Here is a 13,817-nt window from a genome sequence, read left to right on the forward strand (position 1 = left end):
TAACCCTAACCCTAACCCTAACCCTAACCCTAACCCTAACCCTAACCCTAACCTTACCACAAACCCTAACCCTAACCCTAACCCTAACACTAACTCTAACCCTAACCCTAACCCTAACCCTAACCCTAACCCTAACCCTAACCCTAACCCTAACCCGAACACTAACACTAACCCTAACCCTAACCCTAACACTAACCCTAACTCTAACCCTAACCCTAACCCTAACCCTAACCCTAACCCTAACCCGAACACTAACCCTAACCCTAACCCGAACACTAACACTAACCCTAACCCTAACCCTAACCCTAACACTAACCCTAACCCTAACCCTAACCCTAACCCTAACCCTAACCCTAACCCTAACACTAAAACTAACCCTAACCCTAACCCTAACCCTAACCCTAACCCTAACCCTAACCCTAACCCGAACACTAAAACTAACCCTAACCCTAACACTAACCCTAACCCTAACCCTAACCCTAACCCTAACACTAACACTAACACTAACCCTAACCCTAACCCTAACCCTAACCCTAACCCTAACCCTAACCCTAACCCTAACCCTAACCCTAACCCTAACCCTAACCCTAACCCTAACCCTAACCCTAACCCTAACCCTAACCCTAACCCGAACACTAAAACTAACCCTAACCCTAACACTAACCCTAACCCTAACCCTAACCCTAACCCTAACACTAACACTAACACTAACCCTAACCCTAACCCTAACCCTAACCCTAACCCTAACCCTAACCCTAACCCTAACCCTAACCCTAACCCTAACCCTAACCCTAACCCTAACCCTAACCCTAACCCTAACCCTAACCCTAACCCTAACCCTAACCCGAACACTAACACTAACACTAACCCTAACCCTAACCCTAACCCTAACCCTAACCCTAACACTAACCCTAACCCGAACCCTAACCCTAACCCTAACCCTAACCCTAACCCTAACCCGAACACTAACACTAACCCTAACCCTAACCCTAACCCTAACCCTAACCCTAACCCTAACACTAACCCTAACCCTAACACTAACCCTAACCCTAACCCTAACCCTAACCCTAACCCTAACCCTAACCCTAACCCGAACACTAACACTAACACTAACACTAACCCTAACCCTAACCCTAACCCTAACCCGAACACTAACCCTAACCCTAACCCTAACCCTAACCCTAACCCGAACACTAACACTAACCCTAACCCTAACCCTAACCCTAACCCTAACCCTAACACTAACCCTAACCCTAACCCTAACCCTAACCCTAACCCTAACACTAACCCTAACCCTAACCCTAACCCTAACCCTAACCCTAACCCTAACCCGAACACTAACCCTAACCCTAACCCTAACCCTAACCCGAACACTAACACTAACACTAACACTAACCCTAACCCTAACCCTAACCCTAACCCGAACACTAACCCTAACCCTAACACTAACCCTAACCCTAACACTAACCCTAACCCTAACCCTAACCCTAACCCTAACCCTAACCCTAACCCTAACCCGAACACTAACACTAACACTAACACTAACCCTAACCCTAACCCTAACCCTAACCCGAACACTAACCCTAACCCTAACACTAACCCTAACCCTAACACTAACCCTAACCCTAACCCTAACACTAACACTAACCCTAACCCTAACCCTAACCCTAACCCTAACCCTAACACTAACCCTAACACTAACACTAACCCTAACCCTAACCCTAACCCTAACCCTAACCCTAACCCTAACCCGAACCCTAACCCTAACCCTAACCCTAACCCTAACACTAACCCTAACCCTAACACTAACACTAACCCTAACACTAACACTAACCCTAACCCTAACCCTAACACTAACCCTAACCCTAACCCTAACACTAACCCTAACCCTAACCCGAACCCTAACCCTAACCCTAACCCTAACCCTAACCCTAACCCTAACCCTAACCCTAACCCTAACACTAACCCGAACCCTAACCCTAACACTAAGCCTAACCCTAACCCGAACACTAACACTAACCCTAACCCTAACCCTAACCCTAACCCTAACCCGAACCCTAACCCTAACACTAACCCTAACCCTAACCCGAACACTAAACCTAACCCTAACCCCGAACACTAACCCTAACCCTAACCCGAACACAAACCCTAACCCTAACCCTAACCCTAACCCTAACCCTAACCCTAACCCGAACACAAACCCTAACCCTAACCCTAACCCTAACCCTAACCCTAACCCTAACCCGAACACAAACCCTAACCCTAACCCTAACCCTAACCCTAACCCTAACCCTAACCCTAACCCGAACACAAACCCTAACCCTAACCCTAACCCGAACACTAACCCTAACCTTAACTCTAACGCAAACCCTAACCCTAACCCTAACCCTAACGCAAACCCTAACCCTAATCCTGACCCTAACCCTAACCCTCACTCTCTCGCCCTCACTCCTTCCCTCCAAATTCTCAACCCCTCCATCCCTTCCTCTCACTGCCCCTCTGACAGTGCGACACTCCCTCAGTACTGCCCCTCCGACAGTGCGGCGCTCCCTCAGTACTGCCCCTCTGACAGTGCGACACTCCCTCAGTACTGACCCTCCGACAGTGCGGCACTCCCTCAGTACTGCCCCTCCGACAGTGCGGCACTCCCTCAGTACTGCCTCTCTGACAGTGCGGCACTCCCTCAGTACTGCCCCTCCGACAGTGCGACACTCCCTCAGTACTGCCCCTCTGACAGTGCAGCGCTCCCTCAGTACTGCCCCTCCGACAATGCGGTACTCCCTCAGTACTGCCTCTCTGACAGTGCGGCACTCCCTCAGTACTGCCCCTCCGACAGTGCGACACTCCCTCAGTACTGCCCCTCTGACAGTGCAGCGCTCCCTCAGTACTGCCCCTCCGACAATGCGGTACTCCCTCAGTACTGCCCCTCTGACAGTGTGGCGCTCCCTCAGTAATGCCCCTCCGACAGTGCGGTGCTCCCTCAGTACTGCCCCTCCGACAGTGCGGCGCTCCCTCAGTACTGCCCCTGCGACAGTGCAGCACTCCCTCAGTACTGCCCCTCCGACAGTGCGACTCTCCCTCAGTACTGCCCCTCCGACAGTGCGACGCTCCCTCAGTACCGCCCCTCCGACAGTGCGACGCTCCCTCAGTACTGCCCCTCCGACAGTGCGACACTCCCTCAGTACTGCCCCTCCGACAGTGCGACACTCCCTCAGTACTGCCCCTCCGACAGTGCGACACTCCCTCAGTACTGCCCCTCCGACAGTGCGACACTCCCTCAGTACTGCCCCTCCGACAGTGCGATGCTCCCTCAGTACTGCCCCTCCGACAGTGCGATGCTCCCTCAGTACTGCCCACTGAGCCACGGCTGAGAGCGATGGCCGGATCGCTCCCCTCTCAATCCCCGGACACAGTCTACGAACCCTCACTGACCCTCTCTGCCTTGCCTCTGAAACCCTTCCTACCCCTGGGGATCGTTGCTGTTTGGTGAGGTGGTGGTCAGCGACGGAAGGGGTAGCGGGGGAACAGAACTCTGCTCTTTGCATCTTTTCATCGCATTCCCGGACAATGGAGTGAAAGGTCTCGTGTCTGTTTGTTCCCCAGGAGTTCATAGTTCGAGTAATGAGAGTTCGTTTGAGCTGGAGATGTCACAAGCGGGATTCAGTGCCCTCATCACAGAGGTAAGGTCACGTGGATTGTCCGAGGGGGGGGCGTACTGACACGGATTGAAAATTGGTGAACTGACAGGAAACAGAGAGTGGGAATAAACGGGTCATTTTCAGGGTGGCGAGCAGTGACTAGTGGGGTACCACTGGGAAACACAAAAGGATAGTATGCAGGTACAGCAAGTGATCAGGAAGGCCAATGGTATCTTGGCCTTTATTGCAAAGGGGATGGAGTATAAAAGCAGGGAAGTCTTGCTCCAGTTACACAGGGTATTGGTGAGGCCACACCTGGAGTACTGCGTGCAGTTTTGGTCTCCGTATTTAAGGAAGGATATACTTACATTGGAGGCAGTTTAGAGAAGGTTCACTCGGTTGATTCCGGAGATGAGGGGGTTGACTTATGAGGAAAGGTTGAGGAGGTTGGGCCTCTACTCATTGGAGTTCAGAAGAATGAGAGGTGATCTTATGGAAACGTATCAGATTATGAGGGGGCTTGACAAGGTGGATGCAGAGAGGATGTTCCCACTGATGGGGGGAGACTAGAACTAGGGGGCATGGTCTTAGAATAAGGGGCCGCCCATTTAAAACTGAGATGAGGAGGAATTTCTTCTCTCGGAGGGTTGTAAATCTGTGGAATTCTCTGGCCCAGAGAGCTGTGGAGGCCGGGACATTGAATATATTTAAGGTGGAGATAGACAGATTTTTGGGCGATAAGGGAGTGAAGGGTTATGGGGAGCGGGTGGGGAAGTGGAGCTGAGTCCATGATCGGATCAGCCATGATCATATTAAATGGCGGAGCAGGCTCGAGGGGCCGAATGGCCGCCTCCTGCTCCCATTTCTTATGGTCTTATCGGTGTTTGGACCCCAGCTGTTCACAATATATATATAGAAATGATTTGGACGAGGGAACCAAATGTAATATTTCCAAGTTTGCTGATGACACGAAACGAGGTGGGATTGTGAGTTGTGAGGAGGATGTGAAGATGATGCAAGGTGATTTAGATATAGATAGGTTGAGTGAGTGGGCAAACACACGGCAGATGCAGTGTAACATGGGTAAATGTGTGAAGTTATCCACTTTGGTAGGAAAAACATAAGGACAGAGTATTATTTAAATGGTGATGGCTTGGGAAGTGTCGATGTACAGAGGGACCTGGGTGTCCTTGTACACCAGCCATTGCAAGCAAACAGGCCGGTGTAGCAAGCAGTTAGGGGCAAACGGTATGTTGGCCTTCATTGCAAGAGGGTTTGAGTACAGGAGCAAGGAGGTCTTACTCCAGTTATACAGGGCCTTGGTGAGACCACACCTGGAGTATTGTGAGCAGTTTTGGTCTCCTTACCTAAGGAAGGATATACTTGCCACAGAGGGAGTGCAGCGAAGGTTCACCAGACTGATTCCTGGGATGGCAGGACTGTCGTATGAGGAGAGATTGGGCCGACTGGGCCTGTATTCACTGGAGTTTAGAAGAATGAGCGGGGATCTCATTGAAAGGTATAAAATTCTGACGGGGTTGGACAGACTGGATGCGGGGAGAATGTTTCCCCCGGGGCTGGGAAGTCTAGAACAAGGGGTCACAGTCTCAGGATACGGGGTAGGAAATTTCGGACCGAGATGAGGAGAAATGTTTTCACTCCGAGGGTGGTGAACCTGTGGAATTCTCTACCACAGAAGGCTGTGGAGGCCAAGTCACTGAATATATTTAAGAGGGAGATCGATAGATTTCTAGACACAAAAGGCATCAAGGGGTATGGGGAAAAAGTGGGAATATGGTGTTGAGATAGAGGATCAGCCAGGATCATATTGAATGGTGCAGGCTCGAGGGACCGAATGGCCTACTCCTGCTCCTGTTCTCGATGTTTCTATGTTCTGGAGCCCGAGTATGGTAGGGGTAGGTGGCATGTGAGGGGGTTAGGCAACGAACCCTCTTTGGGCCTCAAGGTTCTCCCCTGAACAGATTTATCCAAAGCTCAATTCAAGGTCCTCCTCAACACTGATCTGCCCACCTTCAAACGCCCCTTCCGTGGTGTCAGCTGTGTCTCAGTGGCTCTGTCTCTCTCGCCCCGAGTCAGAAAGTCATGGGTTACAGTCACACACACACACACCGCAGACACGAGCTCCCCATAATACAGGTGGCAGTGCTGAGGGAGCGCCGCACTGTCGGAGGGGCAGTGCTGAGGGAGCGCCGCACTGTCGGAGGGGCAGTGCTGAGGGAGCGCCGCACTGTCGGAGGGGCAGTACTGAGGGAGTGCCGCACTGTCGGAGGGGCAGTGCTGAGGGAGTGCTGCACTGTCGGTGGGGCAGTACTGAGGGAGTGCCGCACTGTCGGAGGGGCAGTGCTGAGGGAGCGCCGCACTGTCGGAGGGGCAGTGCTGAGGGAGCGCCGCACTGTCGGAGGGGCAGTACTGAGGGAGCACCGCACTGTCGGAGGGGCAGTCCTGAGGGAGCACCGCACTGTCGGAGGGGCAGTACTGAGGGAGCGCCGCACTGTCGGAGGGACAGTGCTGAGGGAGCACCGCACTGTCGGAGGGGCAGTACTGAGGGAGTGCCGCACTGTCGGAGGGGCAGTGCTGAGGGAGCACCACACTGTCGGAGGGGCAGTGCTGAGGGAGCGCCGCACTGTCGGAGGGGCAGTACTGAGGGAGCACCGCACTGTCGGAGGGGCAGTACTGAGGGAGTGTCGCACTGTCGGAGGGGCAGTGCTGAGGGAGCACCGCACTGTCGGAGGGGCAGTACTGAGGGAGTGCCGCACTGTCGGAGGGGCAGTGCTGAGGGAGCGCCGCACTGTCGGAGGGGCAGTACTGAGGGAGAGCCGCACTGTCGGAGGGGCAGTACTGAGGGAGTGCCGCACTGTCGGAGGGGCAGTACTGAGGGAGCCCCGCACTGTCGGAGGGGCAGTACTGAGGGAGTGCCGCACTGTCGGAGGGTCAGTACTGAGGGAGTGCCGCACTGTCGGAGGGGCAGTACTGAGGGTAGCAGGCCAGGTAGATCAGGTGGTGAAGAAGACATACGGAATACTTGGCTTTATTGGCCGGGGCATGGAATACAAGAGCAGGGAGGTTATGCTTGAACTGTATAAAACACTGGGTTAGGCCACAGCTGGAGTACTGCGTGCAGTTCTGGTCACCACATTACAGGAAAGATGTGACTGCACTGGAGAGGGTGCAGAGGAGATTTACCAGGATGTTGCCGGGACTGGAGAATTTTAGCGATGAGGAAAGATTGGATAGGCTGGGGTTGTTTTCTTTGGAACAGAGGAGGCTGAGGGGAGACCTGATTGAGGTGTATAAAATGATGAGGGGCCTGGATAGAGTGGATAGGACGGACCTGTTTCCCCTTAGCGGAGGGGTCAACAACCAGGGAGCCTAGATTTAAAGTAATTGGGGGGAGGTTTAGAGGGGATTTGAGGGGAAATGTCTTCACCCAGAGGGTGGTGGGGGTCTGGGGGGGAACTCACTGCCTGAAAGGGTGGTAGAGGCAGAAACCCTCACCACATTTAAAAAGTACCTGGAGGTGCACTTGAAGTGCCGTAACCTACAGGGCTACGGACCCAGAGCTGGAGAGTGGGATTAGGCTGGGTAGCTCTTGGTCGGCCGGGGCGGACACGATGGGCCCAATGGCCTCCCTCCGTGCGGTAAATGTCTGTGATTCTGTGATTCTGTGATTCTAACAGGATGCTATCACCTTTGGGGCCGTGGGAGCATTCGATTGGTCGGGGGGCCTCGTGGAGTTCAGGGGCAACACTTCGACATTCATCAACGTCTCCAAGGCCCAGAGCGACATGAAGAACGCCTACCTCGGTAAACGGGCCGTCCGCTGGCTATCCGACTGTGGGAGCGGCGCGCGGTATTCAAGGTCTCGGGCGGTGCGGGTGTTGGAGTTGTGAGGGGGGGGGGGAGGGTGAGGGGGCATTGGGTGGGTGGGGAGGTGAGGGGGGCAGGTGAGGGGGCGTTGGGTAGGGAGGGTGAGGGGGGGGTGAGGGGGCGTCGAGTGGGGAGGGTGAGGGGGAGTTAAGGGGGCGTTGAGTGGGGAGGCTGAGGGAGCGATGGCTGGGGAAGGGTGTGGGGTTTGGCCCAAGAAGAACGCAGCGGACAATTTTGGTGCACACAGCAAGATCCCACAATGAGGCGGATGCCCCAGTTAATCCCAGCAGTAATCCAGAGAGGGTTCGGTCGGGGTCACAGTTGAGTCTCAGGGAAGGGGAACAGAGGGAGCTGGGAATTACAAATGCCCAAATCACGAAGCAGGTTAACAAGGCCATAAACAAAGCAAACCAGGAACTAGGGTTTATTGTTAGAGGGATAGAAATGAAAAAAAGAGAAGTTATGTTAAACTTGGCTCGAATCTTGGTTAGACCACACTTGGAGCACTGTGCACCGTTCTGGTCTGGTTAGACCACACTTGGAGCACCGTGCACAGTTCTGGTCTGGTTAGACCACACTTGGAGCATTGTGCACAGTTCTGGTCTGGTTAGACCACACTTGGAGCACCGTGCACAGTTCTGGTCTGGTTAGACCACACTTGGAGCACTGTGCACAGTTCTGGTCTGGTTAGACCACACTTGGAGCCCTGTGCACAGTTCTGGTCTGGTTAGAATATTAGGCAGTCCTGAGGGAGTGCAGCACTGTCGGAGGGGCAGTACTGAGGGAGTGCAGCACTGTCGGAGGGGCAGTACTGAGGGAGTGCAGCACTGTCGGAGGGGCAGTACTGAGGGAGTGCAGCACTGTCAGAGGGGCAGTACTGAGGGAGTGCAGCACTGTCGGAGGGGCAGTACTGAGGGAGCGCCGCACTGTCGGAGGGGCAGTACTGAGGGAGCGCCGCACTGTCGGAGGGGCAGTACTGAGGGAGCGCCGCACTGTCGGAGGGGCAGTACTGAGGGAGCGCCGCACTGTCGGAGGGGCAGTATTGAGGGAGTGCCGCACTGTCGGAGGGGCAGTACTGAGGGAGTGCCGCACTATCGGAGCGGCAGTACTGAGGGAGTGCTGTGCTGTCGGAGGGGCAGTACTGAGGGAGTGCCGCACTGTCGGAGGGGCAGTACTGAGGGAGTGCCGTACTGTCGGAGGGGCAGTACTGAGGGAGCGCTGCACTGTGGGAGGGACAGTACTGAGGGAGCGCCGCACTGTCGGAGGGGCAGTACTGAGGGAGTGCAGCACTGTCGGAGGGGCAGTACTGAGGGAGCGCCGCACTGTCGGAGGGGCAGTACTGAGGGAGTGCAGCACTGTCGGAGGGGCAGTACTGAGGGAGTGCCGTACTGTCGGAGGGGCAGTACTGAGGGAGCGCAGCACTGTCGGAGGGGCAGTACTGAGGGAGCGCTGCACTGTCGGAGGGGCAGTACTGAGGGAGCGCTGCACTGTCGGAGGGACAGTCTTTCGGATGAGACGCTAAACCGAGACCCTGTCTGCTCTCTCAGAGTATGGTAGAATAGTGGTTATATTATTGGACCAGTAATCCAGAGGCCTTGACTAACGGCTTACATGTGACTCCAGACCCTACCGACCTAAGGAAGGATATACCTGCCATTGAGGGAGTGCAGCGAAGGTTCACCAGACTGATTCCTGGGATGGGAGGATTGTCCTATGAGGAGAGATTGAGTAGACCGGGCCGATATTCTCTGGAGTTTAGAAGAATGAGAGGGGATCTCATTGAAACACACACAATTCTCACAGGGGCTTGACAGGGTAGATACAGGGAGGGTGTTTCCCCCCCCGGGGCTGGGGAGTCTAGAACCAGGGGTCACACAGTCTCAGGGTCAGGGGTCGGCCATTGGGGACTGAGATGAGGAGAAACTTCTTCACTCAGAGGGGGGTGAATCTTTGGAATTCTCTGCCCCAAAGGGCTGTGGGAGGCTCCGTCTTTGAGTATGTTCAAGGCCGAGATCGATAGATTTTTGAATATTAAGGGAATCGAGGGATATGGGGACAGTGCAGGAAAGTGGAGTTGAGGTCGAAGATCAGCCGTGACCTCATTGAATGGCGGAGCAGGCTCGAGGGGCCGAATGGCCAACTCCTGCTTCCTGTGTAACAGGCTCGAGGGACTGAATGGGCCTCCTCCTGTTCCTGTGTAACAGGCTCGAGGGGCTGAATGGGCCTCCTCCTGTTCCTGTGTAACAGGCTCGAGGGGCTGAATGGGCCTCCTCCTGTTCCTAATGTAACAGGCTCGATGGACTGAATGGGCCTCCTCCTGTTCCTAATGTAACAGGCTCGAGGGGCTAAATGAGCCTCCTCCTGTTCCTGTGTAACAGGCTCGAGGGGCTGAATGGGCCTCCTCCTGTTCCTAATGTAATAGGCTCGAGGGGCTGAATGGGCCTCCTCCTGTTCCTGTGTAACAGGCTCGAGGGGCTGAATGGGCCTCCTCCTGTCCCTGTGTAACAGGCTCGAGGGGCTGAATGGGCCTCCTCCTGTTCCTGTGTAACAGGCTCGAGGGGCTGAATGGGCCTCCTCCTGTTCCCAATGTAAGAGGCTAGTGGGACTGAATGGGCCTCCTCCTGTTCCTGTGTAACAGGCTCGAGGGGCTGAATGGGCCTCCTCCTGTTCCTAATGTAACAGGCTCGAGGGGTTGAATGGGCCTCCTCCTGTTCCTAATGTAACAGGCTCGAGGGGCTGAATGGGCCTCCTCCTGTTCCTAATGTAACAGGCTCGAGGGGCTTAATGGGCTTCCTCCTGTTCCTAATGTAACAGGCTCGATGGGCTGAATGGGCCTCCTCCTGTTCCTGTGCAACAGGCTCGAGGGGCTGAATGGGCCTCGTCCTGTCCCTAATGTAACAGGCTCGAGGGGCTGAATGGGCCTCCTCCTGTTCCAGTGTAACAGGCTCGAGGGGCTGAATGGGCCTCCTCCTGTTCCTAATGTAACAGGCTCGAGGGGCTGAATGGGCCTCCTCCTGTTCCTAATCTAACAGGCTCGATGGGCTGAATGGGCCTCCTCCTGTTCCTGTGTAACAGGCTCGAGGGGCTGAATGGGCCTCGTCCTGTCCCTAATCTAACAGGCTCGAGGGGGTGAATGGGCCTCCTCCTGTTCCTGTGTAACAGGCTCGAGGGGCTGAATGGGCCTCCTGTTCCTGTGTAACAGGCTCGAGGGGCTGAATGGGCCTCCTCCTGTTCCTGTGTAACAGGCTCGCGGGGCTGAATGGGCCTGCTCCTGTTCCTGTGTAACAGGCTCGAGGGGCTGAATGAGCCTCCTCCTGTTCCTAATGTAACAGGCTCGAGGGGCTGAATGGGCCTCCTCCTGTTCCTAATGTAACAGGCTCGAGGGGCTGAATGGGCCTCCTCCTGTTCCTGTGTAACAGGCTCGAGGGGCTGAATGGGCCTCCTGTTCCTGTGTAACAGACTCGAGGGGCTGAATGGGCCTCCTCCTGTTCCTGTGTAACAGGCTCGCGGGGCTGAATGGGCCTGCTCCTGTTCCTGTGTAACAGGCTCGAGGGGCTGAATGGGCCTCCTCCTGTTCCTAATGTAACAGGCTCAAGGGGCTGAATGGGCCTCCTCCTGTTCCTGTGTAACAGGCTCGCGGGGCTGAATGGGCCTCCTGTTCCTGTGTAACAGGCTCGAGGGGCTGAATGGGCTGCCTCCTGTTCCTAATGTAACAGGCTCGAGGGACTGAATGGGCCTCCTCCTGTTCCTGTGTAACAGGCTCGAGGGGCTGAATGGGCCTCCTGTTCCTAATGTAACAGGCCCGAGGGGCTGAATGGGCCTCCTCCTGTTCCTAATGTAACAGGCTCGAGGGGCTGAATGGGCCTCCTCCTGTTCCTAATGTAACAGGCCCGAGGGGCTGAATGGGCCTCCTCCTGTTCCTGTGGAACAGGCTCGAGGGGCTGAATGGGCCTCCTGTTCCTAATGTAACAGGCTCGAGGGGCTGAATGGGCCTCCTCCTGTTCCTGTGTAACAGGCTCGAGGGGCTGAATGGGCCTCCTCCTGTTCCTAATGTAACAGGTTCGAGGGGCTGAATGGGCCTCCTCCTGTTCCTAATGTAACAGGCTCGAGGGGCTGAATGGGCCTCCTCCTGTTCCTAATGTAACAGGCTCCAGGGGCTGAATGGGCCTCCTCCTGTTCCTAATGTAACAGGCCCGAGGGGCTGAATGGGCCTCCTCCTGTTCCTGTGGAACAGGCTCGAGGGGCTGAATGGGCCTCCTCCTGTTCCTGTGTAACAGGCTCGAGGTGCTGAATGGGCCTCCTCCTGTTCCTGATGTAACAGGCTCGAGGGACTGAATTGGCCTCCTCCTGTTCCTGATGCAACAGGCTCGAGGGGCTGAATGGGCCTCCTCCTGTTCCTGATGCAACAGGCTCGAGGGGCTGAATGGGCCTCCTGTTCTTAATGTAACAGGCTCGATGGACTGAATGGGCCTCCTCCTGTTCCTAATGTAACAGGCTCGAGGGGCTGAATGGGCCTCCTCCTGTTCCTAATGTAACAGGATCGAGGGGCTGAATGGGTCTCCTCCTGTTCCTGTGTAACAGGCTCGAGGGGCTGAATGGGCCTCCTCCTGTTCCTAATGTAACAGGCTCGAGGGGCTGAATGGGCCTCCTCCTGTTCCTAATGTAACAGGCTCGAGGGGCTGAATGGGCCTCCTCCTGTTCCTAATGTAACAAGCCCGAGGGGCTGAATGGGCCTCCTCCTGTTCCTGTGTAACAGGCCCGAGGGACTGAATGGGCCTCCTCCTGTTCCTGTGTAACAGGCCCGAGGGGCTGAATGGGCCTCCTCCTGTTCCTAATGTAACAGGCTCGAGGGGCTGAATGGGCCTCCTCCTGTTCCTGTGTAACAGGCTCGAGGGGCTGAATGGGCCTCCTCCTGTTCCTGTGTAACAGGCTCGAGGGGCTGAATGGGCCTCCTCCTGTTCCCAATGTAAGAGGCTCGAGGGGCTGAATGGGCCTCCTCCTGTTCCTGTGTAACAGGCTCGAGGGGCTGAATGGGCCTCCTCCTGTTCCCAATGTAAGAGACTCGAGGGGCTGAATGGGCCTCCTCCTGTTCCTGTGTAACAGGCTCGAGGGGCTGAATGGGCCTCCTCCTGTTCCCAATGTAAGAGGCTAGTGGGACTGAATGGGCCTCCTCCTGTTCCTGTGTAACAGGCTCGAGGGGCTGAATGGGCCTCCTCCTGTTCCTAATGTAACAGGCTCGAGGGGCTGAATGGGCCTCCTCCTGTTCCTAATGTAACAGGCTCGAGGGGCTGAATGGGCCTCCTCCTGTTCCTAATGTAACAGGCTCGAGGGGCTGAATGGGCTTCCTCCTGTTCCTAATGTAACAGGCTCGATGGGCTGAATGGGCCTCCTCCTGTTCCTAATGTAACAGGCCCGAGGGGCTGAATGGGCCTCCTCCTGTTCCTGTGTAACAGGCTCGAGGGGCTGAATGGGCCTCCTCCTGTTCCTAATGTAACAGGCTCGAGGGGCTGAATGGGCCTCCTCCTGTTCCTGTGTAACAGGCTCGAGGGGCTGAATGGGCCTCCTCCTGTTCCCAATGTAAGAGGCTCGAGGGGCTGAATGGGCCTCCTCCTGTTCCTGTGTAACAGGCTCGAGGGGCTGAATGGGCCTCCTCCTGTTCCCAATGTAAGAGGCTAGTGGGACTGAATGGGCCTCCTCCTGTTCCTGTGTAACAGGCTCGAGGGGCTGAATGGGCCTCCTCCTGTTCCTAATGTAACAGGCTCGAGGGGTTGAATGGGCCTCCTCCTGTTCCTAATGTAACAGGCTCGAGGGGCTGAATGGGCCTCCTCCTGTTCCTAATGTAACAGGCTCGAGGGGCTTAATGGGCTTCCTCCTGTTCCTAATGTAACAGGCTCGATGGGCTGAATGGGCCTCCTCCTGTTCCTGTGCAACAGGCTCGAGGGGCTGAATGGGCCTCGTCCTGTCCCTAATGTAACAGGCTCGAGGGGCTGAATGGGCCTCCTCCTGTTCCAGTGTAACACGCTCGAGGGGCTGAATGGGCCTCCTCCTGTTCCTAATGTAACAGGCTCGAGGGGCTGAATGGGCCTCCTCCTGTTCCTAATGTAACAGGCTCGATGGGCTGAATGGGCCTCCTCCTGTTCCTGTGTAACAGGCTCGAGGGGCTGAATGGGCCTCGTCCTGTCCCTAATCTAACAGGCTCGAGGGGGTGAATGGGCCTCCTCCTGTTCCTGTGTAACAGGCTCGAGGGGCTGAATGGGCCTCCTGTTCCTGTGTAACAGGCTCGAGGGGCTG

At 55.6% G+C, this 13,817-nt stretch overlaps 1 protein-coding gene across 1 annotated transcript in view; it reads left to right on the top strand.

The window, feature by feature from the left end:
- LOC139242926 (integrin alpha-X-like) overlaps positions 1 to 13,817 on the top strand; it is a gene marked incomplete at both ends in the record, with an annotated part of 51,565 nt that overhangs the window by 600 nt on the left and 37,148 nt on the right. The window contains 2 exons of the mRNA XM_070870554.1: positions 3,604 to 3,680; positions 7,337 to 7,463. Coding sequence (XP_070726655.1) covers positions 3,604 to 3,680; positions 7,337 to 7,463 — 204 coding nt within the window. The remainder of the gene's footprint in view (positions 1 to 3,603; positions 3,681 to 7,336; positions 7,464 to 13,817) is intronic.

The sequence above is a fragment of the Pristiophorus japonicus genome, unplaced genomic scaffold, assembly GCF_044704955.1.
Source record: "Pristiophorus japonicus isolate sPriJap1 unplaced genomic scaffold, sPriJap1.hap1 HAP1_SCAFFOLD_1539, whole genome shotgun sequence".
Lineage (NCBI taxonomy): Eukaryota > Metazoa > Chordata > Chondrichthyes > Pristiophoridae > Pristiophorus > Pristiophorus japonicus.